Below are 12,655 nucleotides of genomic sequence, written 5' to 3' on the forward strand. Positions count from 1 at the left end.
CTATAGTATGCTAAGGACTTCACTTAGAGGATTTCATTTTATTCCTATAACCATGGGATTGGGGTAGAAACTCATTAAGAGTATTTTATAGATTAGGAAGATGGGATTGTGAGAGACAAATGACTTGTCCAGGATCATGGCTACATGAACTTTCTAGAATTACAATAGCTCCCATACTTCATCATTTATTAGGGTTTGATTAAATTAAAGAAATTTTGAGTTTTGTACAACAATCTCCTAATTGCATATTACATAAGTAGTATCACATGAAATTTCCAAGAAGTGCCTTTAAGCTTCCCAGAACTACCAAAACTTTTCTAGTCAATGTGATTAGTTCAGATGAGAAAAAGTATAAGGACTATCCTTGAACTTAGGGATGATATTAATTGTGTATGGTACTTCAGATTTGTGTTTTTGAGGGAGTTCATCTAGCTGCAGAAATACACATCACACTGGAAGCAAATAATGAATAACAAACTTAAACTGTTAGGTCATATGGTATTAACTTAGCAGAATGTGGGTTCAGCGGGAAGAGGACTCAGAGTGGGCTGGAATACCGGGGGGCACGTCAGATGAGAGACTACAGTAGAGTCATCAAACACACATGCTCTGGAGCCAAACAGCCTGAGTTCAAAACCTGGCTTAGTCAACTGTGGGACCTAGAGGTCCTCATTGACCTCTTTACCCTCATTTTCTAAATGGACATCATCATAACACCTCAAAATGTTATTGCAGCTTTCTGTCTGTCTGCCGCATTCAGAGGCTGAATTCGCAGTCCTGTGGAGGGGCTGCCTGCTTGGCTCTGAGCTGGTAGAAGGTGGTGTCCTCTCCTGGCTGCCCTTGTGAAGGAGCAGATCTACAGCACCAGGGGACTCCCGTGACCCCACATGAGTGTACTGTGTGACAGCCCATATAATCTTGAGAATTCTAAAGTCCAGAAATCTCTCTCCTGATCTTCCTGAGGATTTCTGTTTAATTAAAAGAGCTGTTGCTATTTGGAAACATATTGAAATACGCTGAAAGAGTAAGGATTTGAAACTCTGATTCTTACTGATAGCAACTGAATCAATAGGCTTTTTATTGTAAGAACAGGTGATTTCTCCCATTTGGAACTACAAGTCACTCTTATCCTCTGCCATTTTTGTATAAATTTGACTTTTAATGTACTAAAGGAATGAAATCATTATTTAACTCAGATGCGGGTGGCTGAGAAACAGCTGTCCTTCAGTCCAAGGCCTTCAGTTACCAGGCTGGGAAAGCTCTGAACCTTCACAAAGGGCAGCTAATGTATTATCCTTCTGTCTGCAGACTCTAGCTCAGAGGGCAGTGGGGAGACAATCTGGGATGGTGATATAGTCCAGTGCTTTTTTTTTCTTAAAGCAAAGGTCTTCAACTTTGGCTGCACATTGGAATGACAGAGGAGCTTTCAAAAGTCCTAATGCCCAGGCCCCAGCCCAGAGATTTCCATGTAATGGGTCTGGGTGAGGCCTGGGATGGTGGACCACTCCCTGCCTAGTGACTCCAGTGTGCAGGGGAGTAGAGCCCCACTGTTTGAGAGGACCCTTCTTTACGGGGCAGCCACTCCAATCCAGTCCCTCCCCTTCCTGCTGCCGCCCGGTCTAGAGAGAGCGCGGTTCTGGGCAGCCCTCTGCTTTTCCAGTGATCCTTCTGTGTATGCTGGAGACAAAACAAGAATGTTTGTGTGTTTGGTTTATTTATTCGTGGTAGATGTTCCTAGGTCAGATTTCCCTCTTAGAACCAGGATTTGGGGACCCTGATTACTTCTGCGAGAGGGGGAATGACTGCAGACTGCACTGAAGGACCACCCCCCTCCCCCACCTCTCTGCACCTGTCTCCTCCTGGAGCAGGGAACAAGGAGCCCGATGCTGGCGGCTTTCAGCGGTGGTCCCTGCTGCAGCTGCGCGGTGGCCGCCTGGCTGGTTGCGAGGTCAAGGGTCTCAGCTTTCCTTCAGCAGTGCTATTAGATTCCAGGACAGAATGATAACATATTAATGAAACCTCAGTTGCACATTTATTTGTTCTCCATGGCTGCTAATTTTCTTGTGCTGTAAATCACAGAGAAGGAAAAGATCAACAGACATAAATATTCCTTTAGTAAGTCCCAGTGGTTAGACGATATGAAGTGAATAATTGTAGCCTATGTATTAAGCATTCATTATTTTACCTTACCTTCACCAGTCAGCTCAGCTTGGTATTTTTAGCCTTGCTGACAGCGCAAGTGCCTGGACATAATGGCCACAGTTCATCTCGCCGTCTCTGCTCATTGTGCCGCCCCTGAGCCAGGGAAGGAAGCTGGTGTTTACTAGGGGCATTCTCTGTGCCCTGGGCACACAGGTGGCCTTACAAGCCTTTTTGTCCTTGTGACAAATGTGCTCCCTGCCCAGCTCTGGGTCTTTTGATCAAATATGGTAGGAGTTCAAGACCTGGAGTTTCTTTTCTTGGATATGCTTCTGACCTTTAAGTGGAACCTACTATTTTCTACAGAGGGATTGTGGAGAAATATTTCTCAGGTGTCATATAGGAATAGTGGTTGTTTAAAACACAAGCCTGCTTGTGATTAATTTGACTTGAGAATTTCTCTCTTCCTGTATAGAAAGGATGGCTGCAGCATTATTTGTTGGAATAGGCACAGAATTTGGGATTGGAAGTCTTAGGTTCAAATCCCAGTTCAGCCACTTCATAGGCATGTATGTTTGGACAAGCTGAATCTTTCTGCCTCTGTATCATTGTGAGTAGATTCCGCTAACCCTAGTGTACCTTCATGGGTATTAGGTGACTCAAATGAAGTGCTGTTAAGTGACAGTACTAGTGAAGCTTAGCACAATATTACAGTCTCAGGTGCTTTTTCTAAATTCCCCTGTGTTCTTTTTCCATGTGGTTACTAGTTCTTACCAATACTGTTTGTCTTCTCCCTGCTTTTACTCATGTTGGAATGCTGTCACCCTCCTCTTTACCAGATCAACTCTTATTCATTGTAGAGGGTTGGTTTGCAGGTGCTGAAAGATACTTCCAAGTTCTGTCCCCCTGGTACTAATGAATGTGTCCTTTTTGGAAAAAGAGTCTTTGCAGATGTAGTTAACATGAGGCTCTTGAGGTGAGGTCATCTTGGATTAATCATGTGGGCCTTAAAAATCCAATGGCAAGTGTTCTCATAAGAAGAGGGGAAGACACAGAAGAAGGCCATGTGAAGAGAGGGGCACAGGCTGCAGTTACATGGGGCCTAGGAATGCTTGGAGCCGCCGTAAACTAGCAGAAGAAGGGAGGATCTTTCCCTAGATCTTTCACAAGGGAGGGTAGCCCTGCCAACACCTTGATTCCATTCTTCGGGCCTCTAGAACTCTGAGAGAATCAATTTCTATTGTTTTAGGCTCTCAGATTTGTGGTAACTGTCACAGCAACCACAGGAAGTCAATGCACTCATCTTCTAAGGCTTGTCTCAGGTGTCCTCTGTTCCTGGAAGTCTCTCCCACTTTCTCAAGGCTGAATGAGGTGCCCTCCCCTGTATGCCTGTGACATACCTTGCCTCTGTGTCTCCTTGTCCCAGCTCGTGCTGGGACAAGAATGTGTCTGTCTGCTCCGTAACTCTGAGGGTTCTGTGACCGTGTCCTTGTGCCTCATTTATGTTTCTCACCTAGCATATAGCAGCTCAGGATATCTTTGTTTAATACAAAATGAATTTTGCTCTCCAGCTCTCATCTTTATTGAGTCCCCACCAGCACATCAGCCTAGCTTCTTGGTGCTTGCAGTGAGAACTAGTGTGTCTGGCTTTTCCTATGTGGACATCTTTCCTCTTTCTGTGCATACTGCCAGGTTAATATTATTTCAAAACTGTAAATCAGACACTACCTGCCCAGAGACCCTTAGCAGCTCCACACAACTTTTTCAAGTTTTACCACCACCTGGCCCCAAAGTACATTTCCAGCCTTATCTGCCACTAGCCTCCTCCATAAACTCATGCTCTAGGAAAGGAATCTGTTTTCCAGGGCCTTAAAGGACATGTGTTACTAATGTAAAACTTTTGCAAGAACTATGGATGACAGGAGAGCCCTTCTCTTCATCACTGCTGATGTCTCACCGTGCAGAGCCCTGGTCATTTCCCTCTCTTCTCTGTAGCCTTCTGGGCTGTGCTGTTTCTCTGTGCTTTTGTAGGCATCTGCATAGACCAGGGTAGGATATCTGGGGACATATGCCTTTGTGGAGTAATAGAGTATTTACTCCTGATGTCAAGAGCCAGCTCTTCCCCATCTTTGCTTCCCCTTCACGGCCTGAGGGCCTCCAGTGGAGTGCAGTGCCTCATTAACTGGGTATATTAAAGATATTCAAGCATGTGATATTAATGCAGGGAAATTTAGCAACCTATCCTGATGTAGGCTTTTTCCCCAAATTTCCCTTAGGGCATTTGTATTTTTTCTAATAAGATTTTATGAAAATGAATGCATTACTGGGAAACCTCCCAGTTCTCCAGGGTTTAAATAATGATCTCTTAATAACAACTTCGTAAGTGGAAAACAGGCCTTAAGCTTCTGGTGAGGAATATGGGAACTGTTCTTACGGAGGACAACCCCTTTCCTTACCTTTGGGTGGCTGGCCTTTGCCAAGCGGCCGAAGAATTTCTGGAAAGGTGTTGGATCTACAGAGAGGTGAAGGGAGCAGAGAGCAGAGTCTGGTTCCATAGGTTTCAGGCAGAGCAAGGTGGCCAAAAAATTATGCTCAGGAAGATTTCAAGGAAACCTAAAAATTGACCCTTGACCACCTAAAAATTGCATAAATCATCATCTGGACATAGGCATAACTTTAGTATCAAAACATTTGAAATTAGCAATTACAGTGATAAATCATGGCTCAGGTCAGTAGTGAGTTCCCTCTGATTACACAGTGGGACTAGAGAAAGTACTTTTATCTCAAGATAATCCTCAATTCCAGAAATTTCCATAGCACTTTTTTCCCCCTCAGTGAAGGAAGTGATTTTTTTCAAATAGCATATTTTTTTCTCGTATTTACCTGTGTAGGTGCAGAAAATCTACTATCCAAAAACTCTCTATGGCCTTCTGTCTATCAAAGGTGTAAAGTAGCATCGTGGGAAGGGTTTATGAGCCGGAGTTTGAATCCTGCCTCAGTTACATGCTCGCTTTGTAACCTTGAGCAATTTACTTAATTTCTGTAAGCATCAGATTCTGGACATCTCTGTAATGAAAATTTTATAAGTAATAAGATTTTATAAAATTCTTGAGAGTTGAATGCAGTCATTGTAGTCATTTTATGGGGTTGGTATGTGTGGGGGAAGGACCAAAATGGTACAATGAGCTTAACATTTTATAGGTAATTAAGAGAATCAAATTATAGTAGCAGTGTTGGCTGGAATGAAAGGTGTGTTTTAATTCTGCTTCTTAAGGGAAGTCATCTCCATTGCTTAATTCTTTGCAGAATAATGGGACTACTGAGCACCAGGTGGAATCTTTCATAAGGAAAAAACTGGAGTCACTGTTAAAAGAATCTCAAATTCGAGACAAAGAAGATCCTGATAGTTTCACAGTGCGCGCGCTACTGAAGGCCACACATGAAGGCTTAAATGCACACCTGAAGCAGGTATACGGTTCCCTCTTGTATGTGTCCTTCAACAGGAAAAAGAAAGCATCTCGTACTTGTTTCTTATCATTTGTCATCTGTGAAATGCTTTCCCCATTTCTTCCGTTTATATCCTCATATTGCTTGAAAAACAAAAGTCCCCTATTGCAAGATGATGTGAGAAAGAGTTAGAACTGGGTTGGGATGGGAGGTGGTAATGACTCAAGTACTCCAGTGGGACCTTCAGGCAAAACCCAGTGCCCCTGGACTTGTCTTCCCCATGCATATTCAGGTGAGGGAAGAAGCTCAGACCCATGTACTTGACCCTCCCACGTCTCCACATTCAACAGGCTTCCATGGCGTGTTGTTTGGACCTCCTGAATGTGTCTCCCATCTGTCGCTCTTCTTCTTTAAGGCTGTGTCGACCTTAAGTCCAGTGTTCTCTCTCCTCTAGACTACTCTTGCTCCCCTCTAACCTAATCTCTACTCTGAATCATCACAATGTTTTAAAAATTGAAATCCAGTCATGTCACTCAACTGTTTGGAATTCTTTGGTGGCTTCCCATTATGCTTGGTAATAAATGACAAACTGCATCCAGGCTTCCAGCGACTGACATCACTGCCTCCTTGCCTACCTTTCCAGTGTCAGGTCTTCCCAGTCATACCACCTCCCACAATGGTCAAGCCAGCCACAATTGTTTATATGCTGTGGTCTTCCTCACATTCCTTTCCTCTGCCTGGAATAATTCATTCCTACATCTGCTCTAGCTAACTTCTAATTAGTTTTTTAAATTCCACCTTCAATATGATGTCTTAAATGAGTCCTGCCTTAACTGCTGGACTAGGTTAGCTCTCTCCTTTATTGTCAGATAAACACTGTCTGACACTGTTGTCCACAGTGGCGTATTATAGCTTTTCTTCTCTGAATTTTTTGAAGGGATGTGGAGTGGGAGAAGCTGGGGAGGCAGAGTAAGCCAGAGAGGAGACAGAGCTACCCAGAATCTGTTTAATCACTAACTAGCTTGGTAACTTTTGTCTAACTTGACTAACTTCAGTTTTTATCTGTAAAATTGGGTTTAATCATACTTATCTCTGAGGATGGTTGTATATATTAAATGAGACTATAAGTAATGTATGTAACATAAAGCCGAGGCATAGCAAGTGCCCACTGAATATGACGATCATATGCCTAAACTTGCCTGACCAGCCCTGCTGCACACCTATTGTCCCAGCTATTGTTAAAAGTGCCCCCTCTTTCACTCTTACAAGGGTTCTGTTTTAGACATTAAGCAGCATGGTTCCCCTACCAATACATGGGCTATTAGAAGTAGAAAGGAACTCAGAGGAGGTGTCCATTCTTTGATTTTTACAGATAAGAAAACAGATTGAGTGAATGGGTTTACCAAAGGACATGTAGCTACTTCGTATCAGAACTGGCTCTCCTCACTTGGAGAGCATTGTTACTTCTATAACTACATCTGGCTACCTTCATAATTCCATAGTTTTTGAACAGTTAATGATGAGCTTCAACTGATTGTAAAAGGCAGTCAAAATACATAAACCAGTCAACTAAAATTACCCTGTAAGCCCCCTATCCTCACCCCTCCAGAATTTTCTGAACTGCCTCTTTTCCCTGACCAATTCTCAGTCTTCCCCTCTCTGTGCCCCAAATTACATCTTGGATTACTCTCTGTGGATATATTTAGATGCCTTCCCTGGCCTTTGGATTTTAAATGTTTTTGTTCATTCACATTTATTCCATTTATGTGGTTCTTTGTTTAGCTAGAAGTCCTGGGAGGACAGGGACTGCGGATCTCCCTTTATACCTTGTCATTGGTGGTGAACCAGTCAATACATATTTTTAGGGATGAATTGAAAAAGAACCTTAAACCTTTGAGCAGGGTAGCTTTTCTGTCCCCTAATAATAAGCTCAAGCAAGAAGATCTCTGTCCTGGAAAATTAACCCACGTGAGGAAAAATTCAGCCGCTACAATACTTCTTTCCAATGCTCATCACAGAATTATTTCAATGAACAGATATGCTCTGCTATAGTTTTTAAAGAAAAACAATTTTATTACCTCATAGATATGCTTGGATCTTATTTATTTTTAATGTTTTAAAACCTCAAATAGCAGTATCTAATCTATCAAATTATTTTACTCAACAGAATTGGCTCTTAATGACTTTGGTCCTTTTTTCAGAATTAAATCTACTTTTAACTGAAGATAATTTATTCCCACTCAGAGCATTCAGAAAAATATGTGCTGTGCTGTGGAGAGCCTTGTAAATTGGCACTGGAAGGGCCTGCCAGCTGAGAGGCCCTTGAACTCGGCTCTGGGAAGCTGTTGGCAGCTGCTGTCTCCTGGCTGGTTCCCAGGCCTCTTCACGCCAGTGCCCTCCTCTCGTGAGCCAGACACAGCAACCTTTGGACTAGTGAAGGGTTGGGGCAGCAAGAAACAAGCAGGACCAGCTTGCTGCCCACCTTGAGGCAGACAGAGTGAGGGTCGCCCTGCCACCCCTTTAGAACTAAGGAAAAAAACAAGAGCAAAGAGGACAATTGCTTATAATATGCTTTATTTACTCAGCACCCAGATGTGAAAGAAAGTGGAAAGAAATCACATGGACGGTCTCTCATGACCAACTTTGGAAAACATAAGGTATGAATTAAGAGGGCAAATGTGAATAACTTAATTAAAAGAATCTGGAAGGTAATGGGAATATCATCATGATCTTGGAATAACTAAAAATTCCTTAAATAGGACCCCAGAAAAGGGAAGAGTTGATAATAAACTGCTTTAAAACTTAAGAACCTCTAGTCATCAAAATTATCAAAAAGCGAGTGGCATATGGGAAAGAATATTTTTAATACACAAAATCCAACAATGAACTTGTATCCTGAACATATAAAGAATTTCTATAAATCAATAAGACAAGCACCCTAAACTTCTAAAAAACAGGTAAAAGACTTAAATGGTGCTTTATGAAAGAAGACATCCAAATGGCCAATATGGAACAGGTAGGTGCTCTCACCATTATCAATTCCCTAGGAAATGCAAATTAAAATAACATGAGATTCCATATACACCCATCACAACAGCAAGCAAAAAGATTGACAACACCAAGTATCAGGATGTTGAGTGACTTGAACTCCACTAAAGGGAATGTGCATTTGTGCAACTACTTTGGCACACAGTTTCTCACTGTCTGCGAAGTCTGCGCTAGGCACTGTGTCCATATCAGTTCAATTGTTAGATACATGTCATGAGACTGAAACAACAATGTTTATAGGGTTGTTACTTGTACAAGGAGGAAATAGTTCAAATGTCCATTAAAAATTGTTTATTCACATAAGGGAATATTTATCAGCAAGGAGAATGACAAAATTACAACTATATGCGATATGTGATCTTCATAAACATGACATTGAGCAAAAGAAGCCACAGCCAGGAGAATAGATGCAATTTGGTTCCATTTATATGAAGTAAAAAAACAGGCAAAAAAAGAATTCTATGTGGGAAAAGTGAGGATAGTAGTTACTACCTTTGGGGAGAAGGTAATGACTGAATGGGAGAATCGGGTCTTTTGGGCAGATAATATTCCATTTCCTCATTTGGGTGATTTCACTTTGTGGAAAGTCATCATACTGAGCACGTATGATTTTTACACTTTTCTAAATGTATGTTATACTTCAATAAAGAGATAAACATGTTATAAAGGAAATCAGCTATTGGATGGTGACCTTCATGCACGAAGCTCCTGTAAGGTCATTTCTTGTACTTGAAAGACTTGTATCTGGAATTTCCTGCCTCATCAATAAGATAATGTATTAAAAGTTTGAACAAAGAAGTCATTATATTGAAAAAAAACAAAAACAACCATAGTGTTCACTTATAAAGATTGCTTAAATGATGACTTTTTTCATGTAATGGACAATTATGCAGCCATTAAAAGGTGATCATTCTGAAGAGTTCAACATGTAAAACATGAAGCAAAAAAAGATGAAAATTTGATTATATGGTATGATAAGATGTCTCTTATCATATGATAAGAATGATATGTAAAGAAAAGACACCATCATATTTTCTGTTATTGGTGATTCATTACTTATTTCCACTTTTTACACTTTACATTTAAAAATGAACTTTAAAAGGACAGATTATTGTAACAATTCAAATTGCCAACTATATGTGGAATTAGACTTATTTCATTTCTTGATCACAGCAACCCATTTAGATTAAAACTATCTTCCAAAGTAAATCTTTTAGGGAGTACTTTAGCTACTATAGATTAGAATTTATTATGCCTCAAGTCATAAGAATGAATGTCCATGAGATTATTTATAGATTATTTTTTGAAATATTAGTAGTATTTGAAGTATAAACTTATGTAGCTTACAGAATTACTTTCCATGCCATAGAATTTAATTATCACAACAGTAATAATCCTTTAAACTAGGTGTTATTGTCCTGCTCTTTTAAAAACCTAGAGGCTAGAGAGGTTAGCCCACTTACCAGCTTGGTGAGAGGCCAAGCTGGAACATGAGCTGATCAGATGCTGGGGTTCCCACTGCATGCACACTGGTTTTCTCATGGCATAAATAACACCTGAGAAGGTTCCAGACTAAATTGGTACCTCACTGTTAGTCTAATAGAGTTGAGTTTGTTTATGCCAACAGTGTAGCTTTTTAAAAAAAAATTTGTTGAGTATGAAAATATTTAGAAAGTGATATGCTCCCATGGTAATGTGGGGATGGAGTGCCTTTGCCTTTCTAAGCTACAATTTCCAGGTGTCCAAGGCACTCTCTCTGAAGGTCTTACCTTTGGGGAGGCTGTATTTTTGGTGGCATTGTTTTCTGCAATTACTAGGGTTGTATTGTTGAGGTATGTGCTGCCAAATACTGGGATTATCTCCAATGTGGTGGGGATGAAACCACATCATTCCAGAAAGGCTTTGTGCCTTTCTGCTAATTGGTTCAGGAGATAACCTGATTAGTCCTGCAACCTTTCAGTCTGAATCCTGTGGGTAACAATTTTCCTTCTGCTGCTAGAAATTAAAATTGGTCAAGATCGCAAAAGAGAAGTTTGATTTAAATGGTTATTTGAGTGCATACTGATGAAAAGCAAAAATGGTAGTTGTTCATTTAAAATAGTATTACTTTTTTAAATCAAATTTTCTTTTTATAAGTCAATAAGAATAGGTAGCTTCCTGTACATAAGGGCATTTTATCCCTTATAATCATTTAAATAGATAGTACAACTTTGACCCTACTCCTCACAGACGTCTTCAATGTATGACTAATAAAGTCTTTCTAAGGACTACATTTGTGTGTGAGCTATAAATCAAGGTTAGGGCATAAAACCCTCACTTATGCCTCATTATTTTAATATAATTATGGCTATAGGCATGCTTTTTATGGTGAGGCAAGCTAAAAATATTTGGTCAATTTCTTTTTCCTGCAAGTTATTGCCCATGTGTGTGGGTATTATAAGGCCCAGTCAATTCTCTATATGTTGTAGATACACCTGATGCAGTGAATTTGTTTACTGTGATTTTTCCAGCAGAAAACCACAAAATCACGGTGTAAGTCTTATAGTACTGATGATGAGGAGGACGCACAGCAGAATCCAGGCAAGGAGACTGGCCAGCTGTACAGGTAGGAAAGCATCCCACAGTTCTTGCCCGGACTTCTGGGCCTCTCCATCCCCATCAGTTTGGGAGCTTCAGCTGTATAGGTCGAGAACTCTGGATCACATGTAAAGTGCTCAGTATGGTGGGACAGGTGAAAATCAACTGGCTGTGAGATGATAATGCACATAGGGTGCTTACACTGTGCCTGGTGCAGAGTGAGCTCTTAATAAGTGCTCGTCGGAGCAGTTTTCAGGTACAAGCTGTCTTCAGAGAAGAGAGAGAGGCCACATGAACTATAGAGAGGGCTCTCATTGGAGGGGAAAGGAGAAGATGGATAGTAAGCATGTGTTAAGAACCAGGGATCTGAAATCAGCCAGACTTCAAACTCTTGTTCCTCCAAGTTTAACTTGGGGCAAGATAGGCTCCTTATTTGTAACTATTTCCTAGGACATTGTATGGATTAAAGGAATTAACCTACTTAGCCTGATAAGCCTTACCACAATTAGCTAAGTGCTCAAAAATATTTGCTGCTGTTTTTCTTTATTACTACCAGTAGAATTTGGAATGAGTAAAATGACCATATTTTCAGAAACCAAATTGTGACGCATGATTTGATATAGGATTTTCTGAAAGTTTATATATATATATATATATATATAGCAAGTCTCACAGTGATAGGACATAAGTTATCTCATAGACTGACATATAAATACATGCATGTGTGTGACCACATACACCCCTGTGCCTTTATTGAAAGACTGAAATTAAATGAAGTTTGAGGCATAGAGGTCCTATAGAAATGGATGATATTTAATGTTTAGTTAAATCATATATTTGAGCTTCACTTGAACAGAATGTTCATACATAGGATAGTAACTAAGGACAGAGGGGATGTGTGTGTCCCTACACTTAGGGAACAGAAAATTCAGTGTAGTATGGTCAAGAATATAGTAGAAGTAGGACTATCTTCAGGAGATTTCTGCTCTAAATGCTCTCATATACAAGTTTGAGAAAGGCTCAACTCTGAATCACAGAGATAGGGAAAGGGCAGTGTTCTAAGAAAGCCATGATAATCTTCTCTTTTTATATTGAAGTATTGTTGATATATAGTCTTATACTCATATTATTAAATCCTCACCCCAACTAGTGCAGTTGCTATCTGTCAACACAGGAAGATATTACAGAATCATTGGCTATATTCTCCATGTTGTCTTTCTATCCCTGTGACCAATTTATATAATGATTGAGAATTTTTGTGCCCCTTTATCCCCCTCCCCACTCACCGACTCCTACACCTCCCACACGGAACTGCCAGTCACTTCTCAGTATCTGTTTGAATCTACTGGTGTTTTGTTCATTTTGTTTTGCTTTGTTTTTATGTTCCACAAGTAAGTGAAATCATACAGTATTTGTCTTTCTCTACCTGGAAAGCTACAATAAT

General features: G+C 40.5%; 1 protein-coding gene across 3 annotated transcripts in view; it reads left to right on the plus strand.

Annotated features, from left to right (window-relative positions):
- Window positions 1-12,655, plus strand: part of PLCH1 (phospholipase C eta 1) — a 199,403-nt gene that overhangs the window by 166,704 nt on the left and 20,044 nt on the right. For all 3 annotated transcript variants that reach the window (XM_073232187.1, XM_073232185.1, XM_073232186.1), the window contains exons 11-13: window positions 5,446-5,607; window positions 8,172-8,243; window positions 11,148-11,239. In XM_073232187.1, coding sequence (XP_073088288.1) covers window positions 5,446-5,607; window positions 8,172-8,243; window positions 11,148-11,239 — 326 coding nt within the window. The remainder of the gene's footprint in view (window positions 1-5,445; window positions 5,608-8,171; window positions 8,244-11,147; window positions 11,240-12,655) is intronic.

This window comes from Manis javanica, chromosome 3 (assembly GCF_040802235.1).
Source record: "Manis javanica isolate MJ-LG chromosome 3, MJ_LKY, whole genome shotgun sequence".
Classification (NCBI taxonomy): domain Eukaryota; kingdom Metazoa; phylum Chordata; class Mammalia; order Pholidota; family Manidae; genus Manis; species Manis javanica.